This window comes from Taurulus bubalis, assembly GCF_910589615.1.
Source record: "Taurulus bubalis genome assembly, chromosome: 17".
Taxonomy (NCBI): Eukaryota; Metazoa; Chordata; class Actinopteri; order Perciformes; family Cottidae; genus Taurulus; species Taurulus bubalis.
The window spans coordinates 6,844,628-6,871,127 of NC_136605.1; the positions used below are offsets into that span (position 1 = coordinate 6,844,628).

The 26,500-nt window shown below is 47.9% G+C and overlaps 1 protein-coding gene across 1 annotated transcript in view; it reads right to left on the reverse strand.

The window, feature by feature from the left end:
- Positions 1-3,443: 3,443 nt before the first annotated feature.
- grin2ba (glutamate receptor, ionotropic, N-methyl D-aspartate 2B-a) overlaps positions 3,444-26,500 on the reverse strand; it is a gene marked incomplete at both ends in the record, with an annotated part of 92,458 nt that continues 69,401 nt past the window's right edge. The window contains 9 exons of the mRNA XM_079233367.1: positions 3,444-5,744; positions 9,907-10,145; positions 13,520-13,707; positions 14,283-14,443; positions 14,536-14,765; positions 17,470-17,595; positions 18,197-18,350; positions 22,195-22,366; positions 22,763-22,971. Of these exons, the coding sequence (XP_079089493.1) occupies positions 3,444-5,744; positions 9,907-10,145; positions 13,520-13,707; positions 14,283-14,443; positions 14,536-14,765; positions 17,470-17,595; positions 18,197-18,350; positions 22,195-22,366; positions 22,763-22,971 (3,780 nt within the window). The remainder of the gene's footprint in view (positions 5,745-9,906; positions 10,146-13,519; positions 13,708-14,282; positions 14,444-14,535; positions 14,766-17,469; positions 17,596-18,196; positions 18,351-22,194; positions 22,367-22,762; positions 22,972-26,500) is intronic.

Here is a 26,500-nt window from a genome sequence, read left to right on the forward strand (position 1 = left end):
TTAATAAGGGGTTGCACAAATGCATTTCCGCGTTAAATGGATTCTCGATAAGATGGAACTACACTCGCTCTCGGTTCTCGGGTAATATTGTGCCGAAATCCTCAGCAGTATTAACATAAACTCTGGGGAATGTGTGTGTGTGTGTGTGTGTGTGTGTGTGTGTTTATATAAATGTGTGTGTGTGTGTGTGTCCTTTACCACAGTGATGTATAGCCCAAACATAGAGAGGGAACAGGATAGGCCGGGCCGACGATGGCTCTAAATTCTGTGTGCAATCAACGTTCGAGCCCGGGTTTAAAAATAAATAAAGACAAATATCCTCTACGTTTTTTCAATAAGGAATCGCTGCTTTAAAAATGAAGGATCACAATATACTGCCTCTATACGCAAATATCATCTATGTATACACGTAATATTGTATTCCATAAATGTGTAGATAATTGATTTTTTTATTTAAAAAGCATGAAGAAGAGCTTACCTTAAAAAGAGAGAATCTAAACACAATTCAAGGGAAGCTTAGCAAAGACTCCTAAACTAAACTTTCCCTTTTTATCACCAAACGTCTACACCTACAGTAAATTATCCTCGATTTCCAACACTTTAGTGAAAATATGAAAAAGCATAATCTTAACATAATCAGTATACTCATTGGTAAACTATCATAATTAAGTAAACATGAGATTTAAAGAAAAAGAGGTTCAATTATATCACTTATGATTAGTAATATTTGTGTCTTAACTATATTTTTGCATATTTTTGTTCATGAGTTTTTTTTGTTTTTGAGATTTTTATCATGGTTTTCTTTATTTCTTAAATTGCTGTAAAACATATTGAAACGTACATCCTGTCTGTCTGTTTACTGTACAAAGTGAAAAGAGTTTTAAATATATTATTTACAGGGAAAAGATTGAACGTACAAATGCTGACGCTGATTGATGCCCACTCCCAAGTCTCGTTGCTTATTTCCTCGTCAGTTCCTGGTCGCCTCCTTATGCCATCTCGCTGATAATGGTTGACCTGAACTTTCAAAAATGTGTGCGTATAAAAATTCCAGAGATCCCAATCTATTTATTAGGAGAGTCATCGGGGAGGTGGGGGTGGATGGATGGATCTGTTTGATTTAAGGCTAACTCGATCAGTCTCACATTGACGGTGTTATCTGTGGAGCGAGGGAAGGACAAGAGGCGGCTGAACTTATGGAGAGTTCCTCGCACGTTAGTGGGGGGGGAAATGTAACAACTGTAATCATTCAATCGTGATTTGCTTCCCTCCACACACACGCGCACACACACACACACACACACACACACACACAAGCACGCCAACCTTTTAGATTAGGGAATAAGATCGCACTCCAACACCTGGCAGCGCTCCTGCGCAGTCAGCCCTTGAACTTCTGACACCGCCAGCCAATCGAAGATCAAACCTTTAAAATGACTTAAAGAGGCTTCTTTATTCTGTACAGTAATACGATGAGTCATCATGGGGCTGGGGGGGGGTGATGGGATGATAAGGCATGTCTACTGAGTGCCTGAACCTACACTGAGTAATAGGTCCTGTGCAATAAACGAGGCCTCTCCAGCTCAAAAGGACTATCTACATCAGTCGGAGGGGAAAAGGCCGGAATGCGTTGGCAAGATGGCCGCCTTCCGGACGCCTCCGTCGGTGTTTCAGAGGGCTCTTTCAATTAGACATCCTCCTCAGCTCAAGCTTCAATCGGCATCATTGTCACAGGGCAACAACACGTCTCCTACATGTTCTGTTGCACTTCGCCAACTAAAAAAACAACAACAACAGTGCATATATTAATCATACACAATGTACAAACAAAGCTTTCTGTGTGCGCGGCTCTCCGACCGCTTGCGTGAGTGAAAAGTGACGCCTACATCGAGAAACCGGCGAGAGAGGCCAAAAAAATAGCGAGTGCCTGGTGACTGCTATCCTGTAACACCTGAATAAAAAGAAGTGGTCTGAAGGCTGCCGGGTTGTGAAGGTGAGAATGCGTCGGTCCGTCCGCGGCATCCTGAAAACATCCGGCTCGTAAAGCGCCGCCCCAAACTCGACGTACAAAAGAATCTTACGAAGTTATAAAACATCCTCCCCCCGTGTATCTTAAACCCCGCCGCCGGTCGTCGCGTCTCGAGCCCGCTGTACATTTTCACCGCAGCTTTGGCTCGTAAGCGCGTCGGGAACACCGAGCAGCCGAAAGGCGCGCCGGTCCGTCCCGGTGCCGCGAGGGCCGCGTGTGAACCGGAAGGACACGCCCACTGGAGACCATTAAGGCACGTCCTCCCTCTCAGTGTCTTCAGCTCCGGACGAAACGTGTCGTTCACAGTAACACAAGTTCAGACCGACAAAATCTGCATGTGTTTAAGTGTGTGTGTGTGTGTGTGTGTGTGTGTGCATTTGATTTGTAACTTCTTGGAACATCAAATGAGGATCTGTCGGCTCTAAATGTGTCCGCCAGATCCTGTTTTCCCACAAGGAGCAAATAAATGTATGAGCATGGAGTAAAATATTCTACAGAACACAGAAAAAAAAGGACTTCAGTCTTTCTGGCTTGTTGGCTGAACTTAAAACAACCTTCCTGCTGCAACTACAGATACTAACACAGTAGTGAAATATTATACCAACAGAACATAAAACAAGAAAAACTTAGTGATATCATAAGCAGTGGTATAGTAATCAGCACTAGCGTCTTTGTTATTCACAATGTTATCAATATTATTGTTGTTCTTATACCCTGTTTTCTTTTTCTTTTTCTAGAAGAATATCTTATTATCATTCATGATTGTATTTCTCATAGCAAACAAGATCATCTCTTTTGGCGTCAGGGATGAGGAGAGGAGTAGGCAGGACGGGCCGGGCTGAGAGAGAGAGAGAGAGAGAGAGAGAGAGAGAGAGGCTCTCGTTCTCTCTTGTGTCGCGGCTCTGTGAAACGTGACAATGTCTCCTTTCCGCGGGGACACAGGGGCAGATGGGCCGCTCGCTCTCGCAGTCTTTCCTCAGCGGGAGCTCTCAGACGGCCGTCACATCGCACCAGGCTCACGCGTCCAATATCAAACGAAGACGAGGTGTCGCCTCTCTGCGATAATAACCAAGTACACGGACTTCTGCCTTGCTGGCGGACGAAGCGATGGAGTCTTTGGGGGGGATGTTGAGGGGAACGTTGATTGACTGTGTTTGAGCAGCTTTGGCCGTTTCTGAGAGAGGGTTCACGTCCCACATCCCCTCAGGGTTTTTGCAAAATCAAGATGCCCGCCTTTCCCGCTCATCTTATTTTGCTTTTCACTCTCTCCTGCATTACCTCATCGTTCTGTCCCAATATGGGCTAGGGGTCGCAGTGTGTGGACAGTGTCTTTAAAATCATCCCTGATCTCCTAACACCGCTCGCCTCCCCCTCCTCCCTCGGCACCGTCCCGCTCCTCCTCCTCTTCTTGCTCTCACACGTCAGACTCAATGCTGGAGAGTTTCTCGTACACATGGCCATTGCTTCCGTTGAAGGGACGCGGGGGGCCGACCCCCAGCATGGAGCCGTGGTGGTTCATCCCACCGAGGCTGAGCTCTTTCGGGAACCGGGGCGTCACGTTGGACATCACCCCGGCTGTGGCGGACGCCGGCAGGTATGACGTCGTGCTCATCTGGCTCCTGAAGTCACTTCGGCTGTTTTTGGCAACTTGTTGCTGCTGCTGTTGCTTTTTCATGTAATATTGTTTGGCTCCGTGCATCAGACACTGGTCGTCGCCAAACGTGGGAATAAAGGGGTTTTGGTTTACCCTGTCGGGGTAAAGCGATTTGGATAAAGAGAACCCTCCCCCACCTCCTCCTTCCATCAAAGACCTATCCCTCTCTCGCATGTCTCTCTCTCCGACGGAGCGCCGGTGGAGGCCCTCGCCGCCTCTGAACAGGCCGAATGGCGAGCCGGGTCGTTTCCGGTTCTCCCCTCCGTAAAACAACGGGTCCCTGTCTCGCTCCCTTTCTCTCTCCGAGCCCCCGTGGCGCTCAAATATGTGCGCGAAGGGGCTGGTGCCCTCCATGTAGCGTTCTTTCTCCTTCAAGCTGACGCTCCGGGGTGGAGGCAGCATCCCTCCCATACCTGCGCCGCTCATCCCGCCGCCGCCGACGCCTCCGAGGCCCCCCATCAAACTTCCCATCCCGCCTGACTCCTCTTTCTGAAGGTCGACAAATGCGTCATACGAGTGCTGCCGCCTCAGTGGTTTGCCGAAGCCTCCGCCCTTCCTCCTCTGCTGGCCCTGAGATTGAGACTGAGGGCCGGCGCCCATGCCTCCCCCTCCCACACCTTTCCCTCCCCCCATCTGTTCCAAGAGGTGGTTGTTGTCCTCGCTGATATCGTAGAGGTTTCCTGTTTTTTTACAGCCCTCGCAGCGCATGCAGGTCGCAGAGCTGGGGCGGCTGTTTCCTCCGCCTCCCGAGGACCCGCAGTTCATGCCCCCGCCGTAGCCTCCACCACCCCCGCCTCCGTGCATGGACATCTGCTTGCCCACTCCCACCCCGCTGGCCCGACAGTTCCTGCACTCCCACTCTCCCCCTGCCAGCCCAGATCCTCCCACACTCTTTGGATCTGGCTTTTTGGGTTTGCTCTTAAGGAAGTCATCCACAGGAACCAGGGTGGTGCAGGGCCCCACTCCTCCGTCTCTACTCCCAGGGCCCTCCGTCAGGTCCACGTGTTCCCACTGAGGGACGCCCTCTTTGGGACGAAACTGGTCCAAATAAAAATCTCTCACGCTCTCCTTTTCTCTGAAGATATAGGTGTTCCCATCGTTGTTTCCTCCTCCTCCTCCTCCTCTCTTCCGTTCGGCGGGCAAAAGCGGTGGGGAGGTAGAGCGGTGGCCGTGGTAGTGGTGGTGGCTGATGTGGTAAGGTTTCCTCCGGTAGCCCAGCTCGATCTCGTCCAGCTCCCGTCTGGACTTGGCAGAGGCCGGCCTCTTTTTCAGGCTATCGCGGTATTGTTTGCGCTTCTTGGCGTTACCCTCCAGGTTTCCGTAAGTTACCGTGTGCGTGGAAATGTCCGAGACATCGGACCGTATATTTCCCTCGTCCTCTCCTCTCCCTCCGCAGTAGCCGTGCCCCGGGACAAAAGTGGAACTCGAGGCGCCTCCCTTGAAGGAGAACTTCCCGTACAGGTCCGGCAGCCCTCCCTTGAAGCCCTGGCTGGGAGGAGGAGTCTGTCCCGACAGCAGGTCGAACTTGCTCATGTTCCTGTGGGTCAATGCTGAGCAGGGCTGCGTGGTGAAGATAGGGGCCACCCCTCCGCCCAGGCTGTCACAGTCGAACATGCCACCCTCCAGAGAGCTCGCACTGCCCAAGCTGTGGGGCCGGTTGACCGGCGGCCCGCTGAGCCCGAGCGCTGAGCCGTGGTGGTGCAGGTAGTGGTCCTGGTACAGGTTGCTGTCCTTCGGGTGGAGGTTGCCGAACGTCCTCTCCACCTCGCTGATGTAGTCGCTGAACATGTTGTCCTCCGGCGGGTACGGCGGCTTGCAGTCCGAGTGGCCCGCCAGGCTGCGCCGGTGTTCAGAGATGTCGTAAACGGAGGATTCCCGGCGGATGAAGTCCAGGGCGCTGTGTGGGGAGCCGTTCACCCCCGACAGGGACGCCATGTTCTTGGCGGTGCGCAAGAGGCGCATTATGTTGGAGTGGGTGTTGTTCATGGTGGCTGATGGGGAGTTCAAGGCCGAGCTGCTCTTCTCTTCAATCTGCACCCCGTGGATGCAGCTGTAGATGCCCTGTGTGGGGAGATAGAGGAAAGAAGCAGCATTAGAGAGGGAACATTTGGACAATTTTACCATTATTCCTCACTAATAATGTACTCTAATTTGACAGAAACATTCAAACTGGCCCTCTTTTAAAAACCCAGATGACGCAACATGAGGACAGCTCTTTCTGCTGATGCTGTTCATAGCTTGCTCAATAAATACAGGAAGTAAAAGCGGCTGTTACATATCATTTATCGACAGTAGCATGTAGTATATCAACTGGTCTGAGATAAAGTGAGACAGTGCAAGTGAGCATGAAGATTCAGAGAGGATAGTGGAGCCGCATGGTGGATGATTGATAAAGGCAACGGGGCTGTAAACCCCCCCTGGGTCTCACTGGTCAATACCTTTCATCAATGTGATTAGAATTCAGCTGAACAATATCCTCCGGCAGTTATTAAACACCTTAGTTCCCGTAGAGCTCGGCGCCGCGACACAATCTCCTTCGGAAGAGAAAGGCCATGCCAAGGAGACGCCGGCTGAGCGTTGCAGTGACAGAAAGATAAACTGCACCATTTGCATCCAGTGATGTACGGTACAATATTCAGATAAAAATGGATGTGCAGAGGAGAGCCAACCAGGCATGACGGATGGGGACGGTAAAGGATCAGATCAATTCCAAACAATGATTTTGCTCAGTTTTTCTGGTCGTCTGCGGAGGACCACGGAAATAAAGGGACGCTTCTGGCCGCTGTCAAGAGATCAGAGATCCGCTGACCTCCGTCCTGCTCGCCACTGCTGAGATCAGGGCGAGGAGTTAGGGGTCAAGCTGGCTGTCAAATCCTCTCTGCTGCTACGCTGTTACTCTCCAAACCTCCTCCTTTTCGCCATTAATATGAGTCGTTGACCCTCAGCTCTCCTTTCCCTAGCCGGCCATACCACGTTAGTCAATTAGCTACATGGACACAGCCTGCATTGCAGCAAGAAAGGCCTTCATCCCTCATTCCACTTTTATAGGTTATTACTTCCTTCAATTTCACAGTCTGTTAACAGCCGAGTATGTAAATCTTGACAGTGGCTGAAACCAAGAGGTTAGCAAAAACAAAAAAGGACTCATACATGCATTTCGAGAAATATGGGCAAACGTATACGCCCACCTGTGTGATATTTCAGGGGGTTTAGAAGCATCTTTCAATGTTTATCTGGTCCTTTGCCGTCTCATCTGTGTTTCTTTTTTCCATCTGCCTGTTTATACAATTCGTCATCACTTTATATCTTTTGTTTTTCTTCTTTTATTGTCTCGATTACACCCCACCTGCTGCCAAAATCTGTCACATCCTCCCTCCCATGACTTTTATGCGACAACATCCTCCCATTTTGGCCGGACTTTTCCAGGAGCAACCACCTTTATCTCCCTTTTAGGTTTCAACCTTTATAGACGGCAAAGTTGTGTCTCGTTGAGAAGACATGACGTTTTAGAGCGAGCTTAAGCTGAATATTTGTGTGGTTTTTAAGCTTTTTTCCTTTCGGCACGCACACACACGCAAGCACAAATAAGCAACAATAAGTTAATACTGTAGTGCATCAAGTCTTGGACATTTAACAAAGTGATGCTGCTTCGTATTCAACAGCAGATTTAGTTTACTCCACATGCCCACATAATGTAACAGTTGGCAGATTGCTGCGGCCCGCCGCTACTGTAGCTGATTATTTGGGCAGGATGTGTGAATAGCAATAACTGTGGCCTGAGGCTTTGCTAAGAATTTTCAATCCACCGGGGGAATCACAGCAAAATCTATAAGTGATTACACTGGAACAGAGAGGCAGGAAATCAACAAATAACTAGCTGCCCCTATGTGCGCTGGCACATGCTGTGGAGGGCCCATTGTACCGCTGAGCCGCAGCTCATAATGTAATAGAGCCTGCGTGTGGTGGAAGAGTACGGGGCTCAATGCAAATGAAGCTTGGCCGAGATGTGATGCGAGTGCTGCGAGAAGTAGGAGTGATTAAACCTCCAATACATTTACTGTTCTGCAGCCATTAGAGGCCTTTTAAATCAATATAATTAATTTGTTTCAGTGTTGCAGGTGGGACCCGGAGGAGCAGGTAGCCAGGGGACGGCCGCTCGCAGGGCGGGAACCCTAAGCCGTGACCGACGCCACGTGACTCACGCCGACCGGAACAGATGTCTCATTTTTTACACTGCTGGGCTTAAATGTTAATTGCAGCAATAACAATAAAGTTTATTGGATTAGGCTGTGAAATTAAAAAAGCGGAATTAATCTGAGTGGCAGAGCAAAGGAGGCGGAGAGGGTGGGGGTGTGTGGGGGGGGAGATGGCCAAGACTGGAAAGAAACACTCGAGTAAATGAGGAAGAGACAATGTGAGGCTGTGGCCAAGGATTTCGGAAAGATAATAAACCGTAATTTCCACTATTGTTTCATAAATGCCCAGGCTCGCTGCTACATATTCAAATGAACGCCCCGTGAATATTATCCCCCTGAATATTTTAACATACTGATTTATCTGGCTGTATTGGTGGACACTCAGTGTTCATTTGTGTTGTCACATTGTAGCTGAGACAGAGGTAATTTCTGTAAATGAGAGCAATAACTGGATGTTACACAAGGCATAATTGCTTTCAGCTCCAGGCCCCGTACAAATTATAATGATGTGATAACAAAACAAAAAAAAAACAGCAGCCCAACTGACATTTTAGCAACTGATATCTCACGCTCCTTCATCGCAAACGGACACGCGCACGACCATAACCACGGCGACGGCAACAACGTCAAATTAACACCGCACAAAATAATCAAAGTTGGGCACTGGAGCGCAATATTAGAGCAAAGGGGGGGAAACATTTCTACCCCCCCTGTAGCCTTGCTTTCTTGGCACAAGCAGCTCCGACACCACAGCAGCATATCAAATGTGGTGTTTGTGTGTGTGTGTGTGTGTGTGTGTGTGTGTGTGGGGGGGGGGGGGGGGGGGGGGGGGAGGCTCTCTGCTGTAAATTAGCCACGTGGTTTCGCCTGCAGCGGTTCACCTTCAGAGGCACACAGTGAATTACACCCAAGCCATGTCAAAACAATTGGAATGCAAATCAAATACCTCGGGGGTGACTTTGGTCTCCTGGGATTCAGTAATCTACCCTCCTCGGTTCTGTGGCCGAGTTTTGTTAAGTGAAATATTGATTTTGGCTCAACATTTTGTAAATATTTACCCCACGGACGTCAGACGGGCCTAACCGCCGAAAACAAAACGGAAAAAGCTGCAATATCGGTTTGGAAGTGAGAGTCTGGATCGGTTACATGCTCATTTACTATTTTTTTTGCGGCCCTAAAGCCTCGGAGGACGAAGCGGAGCAGCTGCAGACGGTAACGCTGATGAAGGAATGAAGGTCACCTGACGGACGAGGAGTCGTCGGTGACGCAGCCGTAAACAGGAGAATATTAACTTTTGGGCTGTTTTGCAAACAGAAGACAAATCTGGTGAGAAAGTGTAGTTGCTGGTTGCTGAATTCGGCAACCATACGGTGAATATCAGTCCCTCTATTTATCCTTTAACTCCTCACCCCGTCTTTCCCATCTTTCATCCCAAAGAGTGCTGACAATATTGATCAGGATTTATCAGGATTTATTTTATCTCTTGCTATCAGATGGGTGTATTTTGACGACTATGACAAGATAGGAGAGTTGTACGGCATCATGGTGAAAGCAGTGGAACAGAAGTATAGACGAAAGGACTCCGCAATGTCAGGCAATTTAGATCTAAAGTTCATCAGCTACAGTTAGCCACCAAAAGCTACTGGTCACACCAGACCAAGTGAGTATATTGAACTGGTGCGTTTCATTGCGACTTTGAAGAATGGGATCTTTCTTATTTCCAACGTTGCATTGTCTCATTTTAAACATTTAAAGGTTGCGTGGCAGTAAGTAGTGAAGTGTGCTACTACTGGGCTTGATTTGATGCTTGAAAACACAATCCTGATGTGAACTGCCACAGCTCCAGTGTGCTGGCAGACCTTACATGGCAATCAGGACTTTTGTTAAAAAGCACAAGCCATGGAACGCTGATGGTCATTTTTTCTGTGTTGCTGTCCAGACGAATATATTCACAATTCATTTATTCATTTTGACAACATTCTTGATATCAGCTTAAACGTCTCAGGACATTTTCCACCCGGTCTCACCCTGCTGATGGAGAAGACGAAGCCGGGCTGGCCGGAGCAGACGCCCATGAAGCAGAAGCGCAGCTGCCAGTAGAACCAGTGCTCGCAGATGAAGGTGATGAGCGACAGCGCCATGGCGGCACCGAGCATGTAGAAGACGCCGGCCATGTTGTCGATGTCCAGCTGGCTGGACATCACCTCGTTCTTCTCGTGGTGGCAGATCCCCGTTAGCCACAGGGACTCCAGCTCCTCCATCTCACCTGGATTGAGGAGAGAAGATGGGCAGAAGAGAGGAGAGGGAGGGAGGGTGGGATGGTAAAGACAAAAAAGAGACGAGACAAGAGGGAAGGGTGCACGATGACGACATGTGGAGAAGTGTTTTTATGACTCGCACGGGAATCAGAATGAAGAAAGTGGGAAGGAATGTGAAGTAAAATAGGAGAGAGGAGGGACATGATGTAATAACAGGATGGGGTTCGGAGGACACGAGGGATGGAGAGATGATGCAACAGAAGAAGAGAGGAGGGAAGATGGCGGGCAGGCGGTGGGAGGGGAGGGGAGGGGGGTCAGGGGAGTTAGAAACGAAATGCAGCCTTGAATTTTGCAGTACGCTTCATTGCAGACTGGAAGAGAGTAACACACACCATCGGTCACATGTAATTACATTGATCTTTTTTTTTTGGCACTCACTTCTGCAAATGATTGTGTTTCTATCTACCGAACAATATGCTCAAGCCTTCGGTTCAATGTGAGCATGCATCTACGCGGAGTGTTCATAAAAAAAACAACCCACAAGTGTTTGCGTATGTATGCATATGCACGTATGTGTGTGTGTGTGTGTGTGTGTATGTGTGTGTCTGATGCCGGTCCCTGAGCTTCGGGTCTCTTTTGTGGGTCACCTTCTGTTTCACCACGAGCTGTTCTCTATCAAAGCCGAACGCGGCAGGACGGGCTGCTCTTAATTAATCATACATTCAGCCGTTGCCGCTGCGCTACGGCGCGACGCTAACGCCGGAGCTCTGGCTGGCCGCTGAGCGTCAACAAGGAGCGCCACAGCATACAAACTCAGACACACACACTCAGACACACACACACCGTTTTGATGTGACGTGTACAACACTGTGGTCCGACGCTGTGAAAAAAAAGCAACGTCATTGATAATACTGGAGAAAAAAGTGGATCTTGAGTTAAGCTTGTTCCTGTTTTGAGTGGGACATTTGGCATGTTTGATGGATTTATCTCAAGCAAGTCAGTGTTTATTCTAAAACAGTTGGGTTGAGGCATTAAACTCCATTTTTACTTTGTAACCTACATTTAAAATCTAAAGTTTTTGGGAAATGCACTAGCACTGCTTTAGAGAATTAGATGAGAAGATCAATATCCATTGCAAGCCTATATGCTTCATGTGAATTAACTTAATTAATAAGTTAGCTTAGCTTAGCATACAGACTGATAAAGGGATAATCTGCTAGCATTGTTGTTATACCAGCACCTCTAAATTTACAAATTAACATGTTATATCTCATTTATTTTAATCCATAAAAAAACACTATTTTTTGTATGGGTGAATATGTGTGCAAACTATTTATTTATGCTAAACTAAGCTAAGCTAAGATATCCGGCCCAACGGTGTGTGCTTCTTAACTATAACTAGCGCGCACTGGGGCCCTTCATAACAACCGAACTCCGCTGAAAGCATGGGGAATAAAATAAAGGACAACATTGACTCTTTTTTTTCCGTTTGACTTGAGTCCCAAAATGATCAGTTGAGTGAGAACTTGCATAAAAGCTTCATGCCTGCAGCCCTGCTGTCCATCAGCTCACACACTTTATTGCAGGTTGTCATTCACGCCTGCTGTATGTAAGGATGCAACAGGTCCTTTCAAGCGGAGAGGGTCATTGAACTCAACACCTTCTGTAAATGACCTCCCATCCAACGCCGAATCAGAAAACCGCCGATAAAAATCGCCGTATCCTTTGTCCGCAACAGTTTTGGCATATTTTACTACCCAGACTCCCTTTCCAGCCCTCGTACCGGGCCACCCGGCGCTCCTCGGGAGCCCGATCGCTTTCTAGGTCACCAGGAGGGGAGTGGATGGCGAGGTGTGGCCGAGTGACAGTGAAACCCTGAGAGGGGCGAGGCAGGGCCGCGTGGCACAGGGCGACGTTACCGCGAGGCGACCCATATTCACACACACACACACACACACACACACGCCTAGAAAAGCAGGCACATACAAGCAAGTCTTACATACGTGTGTGAAAAACAATCAAACTTATAATCAATAAGTCAGGAACAATACACGCTATTATTAAATCGTATGTAGGCTGATAAAAATAAACTTGTGTCATAAATTGTCAGAATCTCTACACAACACTCTCCTTTCATCTTTCTAACACACATACACACACACACACACACACACACACACACACACACAATCTTGCTTACACGCACAGAGGCCTGACCCATATTCACACACACACACACACACACACACACACACACCCTTGCACTCACGCACATGCGGTGTTGAAATATACCAGGAGCTATGCTGGCACCCCTAACTGGGACGCACTATAGTGGGCCCCTGAGGGCCTTTGGTTCGGGGATGCTCACAACACGCTGGACCGTGCCCAAACCAACGAGAAACAACACACACACACACACACACACACACACACACACACACACACACACACACTCCACTCTGCATTGAGCTGCGTATCAAGACGGGACAGTGGGAAATGAGACGGGCGATGTCGCTAAAAACAAAGCGAGTGGCAGACATTCTGACTCACGATGAAGAGTTTTTGCTCCAAAATCATAAAGCATGTACCACGCGGGTCAGGAATGGACATTTTGAACATGTTCTGACTCATTAACGCCCCGGCTCGAGCTGACAGGAATGGAGCGTTTCAAGAGAACAAGCCCCGGGGAGCTTGGACAGTCTCCCATAAAAAGGCAAGCGGGATCATAAAGCACAAGGCTCCCGCGGTGGAGCTAAATCTCCAGTTATATTCTAAGCAGCGCTCTCCTACGGTTTCTGTCTATTCTTCACATATGCGAGAGTGGACTCACGTGTACTTTTGACTTGCAGAGGCAATTAATCACCACAATTGTAGTCGTAGACACAGGAATGACTGAGAGGAACTATGATTGTCTCACCTGACTTCAGAGGTTCTTGAAAAGACTGTATTTTAAAGACAGTACATGAGGCACATTTGGGAATAATTCATGTTTATTACAAGTATAATTTCTTTAGGTGGGGACTTACGTTAAAGGTGTTTCCTGCTCCGAAAGCAGACTTTATTTTATCAATGTTGGCTTCTAACCTGTTGAGTAAAACGTTATTATAATAGAAGAGACGAGAGGCCAAAGCCAACAATATAAGAAACAAGCCGGACGTCTCCTTTGATTTTCGCCTCAAGGTTTTTAATAAGAACTTGTGTTCCGTTCCTCACTGAGCAAAATGGGGCATTATCTCAGTGACTCACCCGTGCGTCTGTGACTTGTTATTTACTCCTCATCCCATCAACACAGCTGCATGCGTGACAGACTCTCTGCTTGCTCAGTGCATTAAACGGCGCGGCGCCGATGAATAAAACAGTGGAGGGGAACGCCACGTCTCACCGTCTCCAAAGAGCCCCAGGATGGCCAGGTCCACGTGCCTCTTCCACAGCGACTCCTTCTGGATGGCGATGCCGTACCCCGTGGTGGCGAAGATGTAGCCGCTGCCGATGGTCACCAGCTTGCAGCCCTCGTCCCTGCCGGCCATGTAGTTGAGTACGGCCGCGTCGTAAATGAAAGCGTCTAGTTTGCTAATGAAAAAGAGAGAGAGGGAGAGAGAGAGCGAGAAAGAGAAAGAGAGAGACAGGTTACAATTAATTAGCACTTAGGAGTCAGACATCACAGCTACAACATTCCAATTAACCTGCTAAATAACTCTAAGCTGCTGATAAGTGTAATAGACTTCCACTTGGTTTGCCAAAGGCTGGAGCTGGCACGCGAGGCCGGCGAAGAAGCACACTTGATGAAAGAGGGGGAGGTATTCAGCTACAGTATGTTTACATGGAGACAAGTAGGAGAGACGTAAACAGGGTAACTATTCTCCCCACAGGTTTACACAACATATATATATATATATTATATATAATATAACATCACGACCGTGGGCTGAAACTGCGTCGTGCTTTTGATTCCCTTCAAAAAAGCTGCATCACCGCTGCAATGAAAGCAGATGTATCTAGATATAGAAACTACTGACCTCACATACACAAGATACATTGTTCGATATATTGTCAAACAGGGACTTAAAGTTTCAAACCCAAGTGTAATTTTACGATAAAAACCCTATTTGTGAATTGGTTTTTAGAACGAAACTTTAGTTTCTCACCCGGCCTTGAGACTCCCCAGAGCCTCGTTGACGTTTTTCTGATGGAACTTTGTCATGTAGCCGTGCATTTCTGGATAGTTGTTCCTGATGTTTCTCTCCGTACTCCCGTTTGGGACGGTGCCGAACCGAAAGGGAGGCGAGAAGTCGTTGGGACTCTGGAACTAAACACGGGGGGGATACAGAGAGAGGCATGTGAAGCGGGACTTGATGGAGTTAAAAGGTGCAGGTGAGGAAAAGAAACCTTCCATCTTACCTTTTTGTCTGACAGACCAGTTACCTGGTCCACGTATTCCTCCTGGATCATGAAGGCGGCCAGGTTGGCAGTGTAGGAGGCCAAGAAGATGACAGCAAAGAAGGCCCACACCGACACCATGATCTTACTGGTGGTGCCTTTGGGGTTCTGCACCGGCACGGAGTTGTTGAAGACCAGACCCCACAGCAGCCAGATGGCCTTACCGATGGTGAAGGATGGACCGTGAGGCTCTGAAAGGAACGCACACTGATCAGCTCCGCTTCCTAAACCAGTACGGGACACACAGCTGCTCCACTCTGACTGGGAGCTCCCCAGCCGAGGCAGGGCTTTTTGTCCAAATCTGTTGGACGACCTAGCAGGACGTTTGGCACAGACGTTCATGTCCCCCCCAGGAGGAATTTCAATAACTTTGGTGGTCGCTTGACTTTTCATGTCGTGCCATAATCGCGTCAAATGTTCAATTCATTCCAAAACTGCTGTTTTATGACCAAATACCCGCAAAACTAATGGCCTTCCCATCAGCCTCTTGCACTTTTTACGCTCAACATCCCACCCGCTACACAGTCAGCGTGTCTGCGTCTTTGCATGTCGCCTCGTTGGTGTTTTGTATTTAGCATTTAGATAGACTTGTTATTTTATATCACCTATATATGGGCTCTGTACACATATATCACATATTTTGGATAATTGAGGGAACTCTGTTGGTCAATTCACCAGCAGGCGGACAGCAGGCTGGTTCATTCCGGCCATTATGCTGCGATAAGCAGTTGGTTCATAATTTTCGTGTGGGCACGTGTGAGTGTGTGAGAGAGGCCGAGAGAGAGTGTGTGCGCGCTAGCGTGTGGGTGTGTGTATTGTTGTGTGAGGCTTTTGTTCACGGGCGAGCTGGCGCTATCGTGCCAAAAAAAATCTCCTCCGTGAAGTTTGTGAAGAAAGTTGTGTTCAATGAATCGGGCGGAGACTTTACAAATCCGCAGTCAGGCCATTGATACATTGTTGCGTCGAATCCTTTGAGTCCAAACTTCGATCTGCACTCTTCATGATACTAGACTCCCACCGCGCTACGAGCAGATGAAACAAGGAGGCACACACAGAAGAGAACAGCGCTTTAGGGAGGAGTGCATCTTCTCCAGAACATGATGAAGGATGCGAAGAATGAAAGAAAAAGATAGCCACTGTCTAAATATAGCCACATCAGAGATAGAGCTGTGGGAAGACATTGATTTGTATTTATTTATTTATTTTCATTTTTTTTTTGTTTCTCATCTCTTTTGGCTGGGGGAGATCTAACACACCACTAGCCCCTAGCTGTCAGAGCTGACACGGGATTTTGGGGAAATATGGAAATGAATGCAAACTGCCTGGTCCGGTGTGAAGGAAGCAGCGCTTGAGGTGTGTTGAATCCCAGGCAGTGAGACACACCTGTGAAAGGATCAAAGGAGCAGCGTAGAGGAGGAAGAGGAGGAGGAGGAGGAGAGCGAAGTCATTGGGTCGGCGAGGAAGGCTGGGCTATGTGTGTGTGGAGGCGGCCCGCGGTCTGTTTGTGCGCATCTGTTTCTGTCGGTCTTTGTGCACCGTGAGGCGATCTGCACATCTGCAGAGAGAAAGCATTAAACTGCACCATCCCTCGTTTGGTGCAAATCACAAGCTGGAGCGTCGCTCACGGGCCGCTCTCTCTGCAGACGCTCACATCGCCCCGCCGCCATGTTCTCTTGCCTACTTTGGCTCCCCGGCCGCTGACTGCACCAGCAAAGATGAACGTATTTCATGGTTTTACTCCCTCGTTGAATGTTGGAAAATGTGGCGGACACTTGATTTGGATTCCACCAAATCCGATTGTTTTCGTTGCCAAAAAAACTGTTTTCCTGCTTTCATGTGCTGGCCATGATCTCACATCCAGGACTTTTATGTTGGCTGCCTAAAATTCTCGCACTCAGACGCTATTCGGAAAATCTGAAACATGGAAAATGCCAGAAACTTTAAGCCAACAGGCAACCGAACACTGGGGCTGGTGCTGGTGAGTGTATGAGACGCCAACATCCAGTTCCATCACTCCATTTATCAACTTGCAAATGGTAGTTGGATGCCACAAGAAAGGGAGTAAATTAGGTATTATTAGAGGCATCTGATATGGTTTGCATGTGTGTTTTCAGATCCACCAGACATCATCACTGCCTATCAAACACACTGTCACCAGTAAAAAGCACATATCCTTCATCCAGATCTTCATTTGTGAACCACTAGTCAACATATATCAATATATATATATCAGTCACTGGGGCCATTTTCTGCTTAATGATCACTTTTACTTTTGATACTTTGAAAATAATATAAGATTTTTAACCTTTACATGTTATACATTTTTACATAAGTAATCCTCAGAGGTCGAGGTGGGTGATTGGGGCAGACAAAGCACTGGACCAGTGCACTTTAAATATATTTTAAAAGCCGACATATCTTGTGCTTCAAATCAGTGTCGACCTTTTCAATATTTAACCAGCACCTTGATCTGATGGCCGTGAAGCTGGTGCTCTGGGTTTGTGTTGGCAGAGACCCTCACTGGAAACGCGTTTGTTGTCTCGTAGATGAACGTAGTCTGGACAGCGTTACTGTACATTTCCTGCACAACATATTTGCTGCTGAAAAGTCTCTCATTCCAAAGTATTACGTCACCTTGAGCACATGTGGCACCGGTATCATTACTCTAAAGTAAATTCAACCTCCCATCTGGTGTGCTCGGAGAGATGAGGGAGGCGGAAAATATCTGCATCCATTTACATCTATATCCTCAAACGAGTGCAGACCTCCCCCAACAGGTACCATCAACCTGTGTGTGTGTGTGTGTGTGTGTGTGTGTGTGTGTGTGTGTGTGTGTGTGTGTGTGTGTGTGTGTGTGTGTGTGTGTGTGTGTGTGTGTGTGTGTGGAGCTCTCACCTTTGCCGTCAGCCAGACAGCGGTTGTAGCCCACAGGGCTGAAGTACTCGAATATAAACACAGCCATTGCTGACACCAGCAACAGCATCACGAACATCATCACCCACACATCCGCGCTGAAGGGCTCTGGAGGGCAGGAGAGAGGGAAGAGAGGAGAGAGGGAGAGAGAGAGGGATACGAGGGATTGAGGGAGGGAGGGCGGACAGAGATACGGACACAAGCAGAGAGGGGGAAGGGGAAAGGGGGGAGGAAAGAGGGTGGTAAGAAGGCAGAAGGTAGAGAGGAGGGGAGGACATCAGGAGAGGGAGGAAGAGGGTGAAAAAAGAGCGAGGGCGGCAGAGAGTGAGAGAGAGAGGAAGTGGGAGAAAAAAAGCGAGCGAGGGTAAGAGAGATATGCAAATGTGGAGCGCCAGATTGAGAAGAGGAAGGAAGAGTAAGAGAAATGGAGTAGGAGTGGGAAATAGAAGAGGGCAGAGAGGCAGGGAGCGAGAGAGAGAATACATAAACAGTTAGCCGTGTTATCGTGCACTCCATTCTGCCTCCTCATCATGCAAACACAGCCAAACTCGGCTCAAACCACCCGTGTCCACTGACACACTGGAAGTCCAGCTTTGTGGACGTCAACCCAAATGTGACACAGTTACATTGAGCTCAAACTTTGGCTAAACTCGTTGGAAAAGGGTAAAAACAACGGACAGGTGGAAAGGGGCGTGGTCTGTCTCCTCACCTAGGAAGGCCGAGGGCGAAACTGTGCCGTTGCTACGGGAGACCATGACGCTGATGCCCGTCTCGATGAAGGGCACGGAAAAGTCGATGACCTCCGACCTCTCCTCGTTGATGGTCAAGGAGCCGACGGCCATGTGGGCGTTCTTTAGCACCACCTAGGAGAGACAAGCAGAGCGGCAGAGAGCATCCGTTATTCACACGTCCCGCAGAAAAGTGAACGGAGAAAAACAAATCAAGACAGTTAATAACTTATAGAGAGAGAAAAACCTGCATTTAAACACAATCATAAAAGTATCTTATCACAGCCATCAGTTGATTTGACGGAGGTTGTGCCGGGAGTCTTTCCAAATGTGGGTGATTTTCGTAAAAGAAATGCGATGCAGACAACGGTGGACGCGTCCCGTGCATTTACTTGTCTTTTCGTTGGCTCTGCTCTTCTTTTCGCTGGATGAATGAATAAATTGTGACTGGGCTTCTTCAGCGATCTCATACATCAAGAGTAAATATTAGGTTTTAGTGTCAGCGCCTGTAATCCAGGAGCAATATCTTCGGTCTAGACGCATCACTTTGCGCTGATGTTCAGCAATCATAAAGACAGAACCCATTTCTCCAAATGGCCATTTTTCAACCGTCTCGCTTTTGCAATTCGGCGACACCAAGCGCATTGTGAGCAGATGGGGAAAGCCGGCGGCGCTATGGAGTCTGTTAACCTGGATGAAGCATGCAGCGGATTCAGGCCCTCTCTCCGCTAGCCGCCAGAAGAGATTTTTGGGGGAATGTAGGAAATCAAATCGGACATGAAAACAGATTTGAGGGGAAAGTATACATTTTGAAAAGGCGGAGGAATGATTAGAATGAGCTGAGAGAAGAAAGTGGGTTGCCACAGTGGGTCACGCCTGCTTGAAATAGTCGCCCCAAATGCCTCTCCTTCCTCTACCTGCTTGCTCCCATCACTACCCCTGCACAGGTGGTATATTTAGCCCCAACATTTTACATTTTACAGCCCCGCAGCACAACGGTAAAGTGGGACGAGACTGTCTCACTGAGTTAATAAGGCGTTTGCGGCAGTGTGAGTCAAAGCTCCAGTACGCGCTCCAGCTTTCGGAGTGTGTGTGTGTGTGTGTGCGCGTGAATGTGCATATGAGTGAGTCATAAAAGGGAAAAAGACAGAGAGACAGAGAAGCGAGCGAACCTTTGTTCTCCACCTGTGAAGTGGACCTTTACAGGTGGAGAAGAACATCGCACATCTACTCTGCACATTATCTGCAGTTTTCAAAGTGTTTGTGTCGGCTAACGCATTTGTAACTTTTTCAATCTTGTTTGTTCTGTCAGCATGTAAGTACGGTGTGCATGTTCACTTGTGTGTGTGTGTGTTGGTGTTGGTGTGTTGGTGCCTGAATGTGCGAATGTCTCTCCGGGGAGGAGAGCGAGTCCATCCAGCAGTGTGCTCTCTCTCTCTCTCTCTCTCTCGCTCTCTCTCTCTCTCTCTCTCTCTCTCGCTCTCTCTCTCTCTCTCTCTCTCTCGCTCTCTCTCTCTCTCTCTCTCTCTCGCTCTCTCCATCTCCCTCCTACGACTTGTTCTCTCAGCGTTATGAAAGTGACCCGTGTGGGTGTTATTGAGAATGAGTGAGCGAGGATCTGCGTTTGTGTGTGTGTCTCAGCTGGTGTGTGTGTGTGTGTGTGTGTGTGTGTGTGTGTGTGTGTCTTCGTGTGACTGTTCTGGCGAGGCCAACCTCATGTAATCAAGTGCATTGCCTCTAATATTTTAGATTAGGAGTATTAGGGGCAGCACAAGTCAATGCAGCCCATGAAAGCTGACACAGAATCGAGTTATGACAAAATGTCGGACATCTTAAAGCGGTCATTGATTTTTATTTATTTTTTCTTCCCTTTTTCATCTTTTTTTTTCTTTGCAAGCTGTAGTAAGTTATGCAAAGGCCCTCTGTGATCTCTGTGAGTGTCCAAGAGCGGGCATAGGCACGTCCTAGAGGGTGTGTGTGTGTGTGTGTGTGTGTGTGTGTGTGTGTGTGTGTGTGTGTGTGTGTGTGTGTCAGCATCAGTTCAGATTCTGCTCCATTAAGGGTGAGAGATATACTGTAGTTTTGGCCTCGTTCCAACTGGAGAAGGACACGGGTTGGTTGTGTTAGATATAGCAGATACAGCAGATATACAGTGTGTGTGTGTGTGTGTCCATGTTTCCGCATTCATACATTGATTCTTTTATTCCTGTCATCGTTCATGCGTAAGTGTCTCTTGTCTGCATGTGTGTGTGTGTGTGTGTGTGTGTGCGCGAGATCCATCCTCCTAATGACCATTCGTGTCTGCGGAGGTGAGGAGGAGGCGGCACATTACGGCGCTTTTAGTCAGGAGGATGGAGTTTATTACAGGTGACCACACTTCCAGCTCGGTGCCCACTAAAGACACTTAACTGGCTTTATATAACAGGTTAAATGGGTCCGTTTAATGTAAAGTGAAGAGCAAAAGTTTTAGCGCATGAAGAAACAGACACACCACCTTGACTGTGACTTCTGAAGGTTGCTCAAGCGTCAGCATCCACACAAAGAGGTACAGGCCGTGTGGTCGACCTGTGACCTTTGGGCTCTTATCGATGCGTTTGCCTTTCGCTTCATTAACTAATAGCCAGTCAGAGAGCACGGGGTTGCGGCTTTAAGCACGAGAACCGACAGCGACTTTACCTTGGGGCCAACGTCGACGAGGGAAAGTTTGGAGCCCAAAGTGAATTGAACTGCACGCACCCGTGGGTGAGGCGCTTAGCCCATCTGACCTAAGTGTGAGGCCCGTTGGACCTGGAAAGGAAAGCTCATCACTCAAGGTTTGAAAACACACTTCAGAGAGGAAACGAACCCTTCCGACAGCTCCAAGGGAAGCTAAAGATAGCACAGTGAACACAGACTGTGTCTCTGGCTGCCCTTTGACCTTTTCTTCTCCCTCATCTCAAACACCTATGAGCACGTAGCTGTGTCTTGTTTGCAGTGTTAAAGCACATATCTCACTGCAAAATGTGCACTTGACGCCAGACGTTAAGAAAAATATATATATTGTTTGCAGATGATACAAGTTTGACAGTCTTTGGTAATTGTGTCACACATTTAAGAAGCACACTTATGATAAGGGATGCTAAAACTGAAAAGGAGTCTGAAATCAGTAATTTGTTGAGTTGGATGATGGATAATAAACCAAAGTTGGCAACCACATAAAATTAAATCTATTAAATTACTGTATAATAAAGTATTGTTCACTTCTAAGTACACATTAGTTATTGTGTAGAAGTATGGGAAACATATGAAACACATCCAAATCCAATTTGGATACTTCAAAAGAGAGCTTTAAGAAAATTAAATAAATCCACTTTTCAAGAGCAAACTGTTTTTTTGTGTGGAAAAGATGTCCTGAGGAACTGAAAATGTGAAGCAGACATTGTTATTTTTGTAATACTTTAATGGACAAATATAAAAGTGTCTGATCAGAATGGTGTGTTGGCGTTAATGTGCAATAAGATGAAGCTTCAGCCTGCACCTTTCCACAGCGTTCACAATGTCTTCTACTGTACCGTTTAGTTAGAAGTAATTCCAATGTATATTTGCCCAAATTGTTGTTGAACACATTTAAATGTCAACTTCGGCACTGAAGCCGACCGCCCTGTGCACCGAAGCCTGAAGGTATCCTGCTCTCCTTGCCTGACTCGTTGGCAGATATGTCTCTCTGCATCGCGCTCCGACAGCTCCGAATGTGTCAACGGCAACTTTTAAACAGCAGTAACACCAACATCGATCAGATTGAGGTGCAAAGTGGGAATTCGGTGCAATTTTCATTTGCACTAACGAGACTAATCCTATCATTTACACACGCGTGACCACGACGAGCACGGAGAGGCTTTATTCGTTGACTTGCAACTTTTTAGCCGGCTTTCACGTTTGTGTTCTTTTATTACTGCCAAAATAAAAGAAGGAGACGGACACACAGGCGTTGTCTGCTCACCTCCCCCACCATGCCGTTCCACGTGCCGTTGATCTTCTTGCCGTGCTTGCCGTTCGTGACCAGGTAGAGGTCGTAGGTGAACTTCACTGCCTTGGCGATCTTCTTCAGGATGTCGATGCAGAATCCCTTGCAGCAGCGCTTGATGTAGATCCCCGAGTCCTTCGTCTGATTGCTGCGTAGACGGAAGAGCGGGTGGACAGACGGATGGGAAAAGGATTTAATCAAACAAGCCCTTCCGTCTGAATTGGCATGAATTGCTAATTGTGGTCGTGATTTGGTGGCTCTGGCACTGTCACTCTCACACCGACGGAGTGTGAAGTGATTCTACCTCTGGCTCTGTAAAAGCTGTCGCGGGACATTAACATCATTCACAGGCCAAATGTGGGCATTTTTCTTTTTCCACTTCTACTTTCTGCAGCAGGTAAACCCGACAGTCTGTCTCTAATTGTGCCAAGTTCAATTTTCAAAACAATCTAATACTTAACAGAAATGTAGTTCTTTTTTTGGCACGCCTCCTTACTCTTGTTTCTCTCTGACTGATTTGGAATATCTGAGCTGTAAGTCTCACAGTGTTTTGAGCTGCTTCCGACAGGGCACAGTGTTCCTCATGCAGGTCCCGCTCAGCGGATCCACGTCTTCCACGATGACGAACGGCGCCTCCTCCAGCGTGACGATGGACAGGTGGTCGTCCTCCCGCGTGGCCGCGCCCCCGTAGAGTTCATAGCGAGGCCACACGTGGTACTTCATGGACAGGGAGCCGTTCTCCCATTTACCCACCTGCACAGACACCCGGCAAACAAAAGACATTCAGATTGCCTTCAAAATGTCCGACACAGATTAGGATTTGGTTTCTTTAGCCTCCAAGAACTGCATTCTGGGTGCTCTACCAGGGGGTTAAATGCAATCATACTGCGAAAATACATACATGAAATGAATCGCTTGGCAGGAAACTAATTATAAGATGAGTTCAGATCAAATTCCATGCTGCAGTGAGTCCAGTGCATCAAACATGACTTCAGCTCTGCTCTTGCAAACAGTTCAGAGTCGAAACCCATCATCAAAAAACAATGTAGACTTTAAATGCTTATTATGCGAAAACATTTCTTGTGGGTGGGTTTTACTGCCCAATTTTCTGTTTCCTGGGTTTAGCTGTGATTAGTTCGTCTGTCAATAAAACAACAGCAAGGTAACAAATGAACAGGAGCATTTCGTGACTGATAACAAAATGCAAAAGTGAAACAGAGGGGTGTTTTCCTCACGGGAAAAGAGCAGAAAAGTCTACAATCTACAGAAGAGGAGAGGAGAGAAAAGGCGCCCGGCATAGAGAATGAGAACAAGGTTAACGGGAAGGACAATACTGAAACAGGGGAAAGAGCAGAATTCAGATCAAGAGGGGAGGCTCGGGAGAGAACTGGATGGAGAGATTAAAGGAATGAAAAGAGAAAAATATGAAAAACGGCTACAGAAAGAGAGGAAAGGTCTGACGGAGGCCACGTCCAAACGACTACGTTTCCATTTTAAAACGCAGATCTTTTGCTACTTTTAGTTTGGAAACGCTCCCGTGGACGGATACGCTTGAAAAACTCCGGGTTCACGTCCTGGTGCGGACGGAGAAGTTTGGAGACGATGACATAGATGCACGTATTAGTGTGGATCTCGCCCGAGACAGAAAGCCGGATGTGGATCTCCTTCAGATGCTAAACGCCGGCTCTTCTGGAGAGGAGCGTCCAGCTGCGGCAACATGTGGCTTCACTCCACCGAATCAGCATCAATCAGAAAATAATTCGCGTCACGTGGAACCGTACCTGGAGACCTTTCCTCTAGAAGGGCCCACTTGGCCACTTTCATAGAGAGAAAGATGTGGGTGGAAATGGATATGGATCAGCAGCTAATTGGACACACTGTAATGGGAGAGAGGGCAGGACAGGGAGCCGAGGCGTAGGTGTGAAAAGTCTGGTTTGCACACTCGTTAAATATGTAAATGTAAACACACACACACACACACACACACACACACACACACAGCACTCCAGATTTGCCAAGGCTGCCTGGAGTGGACAAGCTAAGGCCGTGCATCTCTGGGGCACAATGCAGCCTTCTTCTATCTGGACAGGGGGGGAAATGGGAGTGAGCGGGAGTTAGTGAAAGAGACAGACCGGGATGGAGAGAAGGCGAGAAAGTGTGGGAGGGAGGTGGTGTAGAGAGGAGGGTTAAAATCAGTTCGGAGGCGAGTAAACTGGACTGGACGCCACGGAGTCCTCACGCGACTTCAAAAGGTGCAGTGTGGGCACGGTTATAGAGCTGGAACTCATTAGGATCCAAGAAAAGTGGTTCAGCTGGAAGTCAAGCTAAGAATTAAACATGAGCGAGGGAGCGGTGGGGGGAGAGGAGGGAAGAGGAGAGGAGAGGAGAGGAGAGGTGGTGGTGCAGACTGCAAGGGGAGAAAGAGAGAGAGAAGAGAGGGAGAGGGAGGGGAGACAGGAGGGGAGCGATTCACCTTGTTCTCTGATCAGAGGACGGAATATAGATTAGAGAGGCGGAAGAAAGAGAGAAACACTGAGAATAAAGAATAGGCAGAGTCAAAGGAGTCAGACTGCAGGACACAGACACAATGGAGAGCGAGCGTGAGGAAGCTCAGATGCAGGCTGGTGACTTTGCAGGTGGTGCTGAGCATCAAGTTCATTTGAGGTTGCTGGTTCGTCCGCACTGCCAATGTCTCTTCCACCTGTACTTAAAGGACGTTTTAATCTAATCCGTTTCTCCGAGTTTTTAACCTTTATCTGTACAGAGAAAGCTGAGCGTGCACATACGAAGTTTGTGTTTTACCCATCGAGTCACATGAGCCGCCCAGCGCCACCACACTCTTTTAAAGCTAGAGCTAATAGCGGGTAAGATGATTCCTCAATTACAGACACGCACACAGGCCAACTTCCCCGTCTACCATGTGAGCGCAGTGGACAGACAGAAGGACGTCCTTCTGTTCTTCTTGTTCCTAAGTGTCTTTCATTTTCATTTGGAAAAACAAGGTAATAAAGCTTTAGATCTGTGCAATCATTTGTCTTGTTTGTTCCGTGCTCCATTACCGAGCACCTGTAGCTCCGTAGAAGAGAATCAGAGGATCTGTGAATCCTCTGATTCTCCTCTGTGTTATTTGACTACTGGACTACAAAACATGTCAACACTACAACCTATGTTGCTCAAAATCTGCATCTCGCAACTACATGCCGCTATTTCAGCGTATAGCTTTCTCCGGGTAGCCGGGGGGGCGGGCTCCCAGAATATGAGTGCAGAAGGATTTCCAGGATTTTCAACAGCGTACATTTTTACAGTGTTTTGGCTGCTCATCAGCCGTATTCACTCGCGCCAGAGTGTACGGCCGTAAGAATGCAGCGGAGAGAGGCCTCCAGAAGCTGAGCTGCCCAGAGGAAACACCGACTGCCGGTGCCTTCGCTCAAACGGCCCTCGGATGCCAACAGAAACAGCATCATTCTGCTGCAGCCAATGCCAGCGGGGGCAGTTTCCTGTTGGATGCTGTCGCCGTCGCCAATAAACCCCCAAGAGAGCCAGAGTGCGCGCTACTATGTGTGAAAGTTGTTCTCCTCACTTGGAGAGAGGCGTGCTCCAGGATCCCGAAGAGGAAGGAGAAAAGACAACCAAAACCAGCGGGGGCATTGTTTTTTTGGGCTATTATCAACTGTTTTGTTCGGTTATCTCTTTGCAAAATGCTGAGGTTGAGGACTGAGGTTGAGGACTTTATTGTGAAAGGTAAAACCAGTGAAGGAGTGAAGCTGTAGTGTAAATAATAAAGAGTTGTTGGCGTCCTGCTTCACGCTGGTTTGAACTACAGAGCCTCCGTGTTTTCATTTTTACAGTCGTATAGGCGCAACTCGGCTACACTGTGTTTTTGAATGGCCGTCAGCGGCGTGCGCGCAATGCATCCTGGTACATGTAGGCACTGCCGGGCACGACTCAATATAGCACGCAATGAGGAAGTTATTGCTTCAATGGAGGCAAATCCAAACCACCAAGTTCTGTCTTCCTAACAATGTCTGCGTAGCTGCAGTTCCGACTATTACAGGGATCATTTTTAGTGGAGGCCGTAGTAGCGTTACATTAACACTTCATGATGATGATGATGCTGCACACTTGATAAATTATATGTAATGGCTTCCCGAACTTCTAAAACAAACAGACCAGCATTCTTCCGACATCATCGCTCTGGAGCCGGGTGCTGCAGTGTGTTGCTCAAAGGCACCTTCGCCGAGTTCATAGCATCTCATCAGAGAAGCGCCTCGAAAGCTCGAGG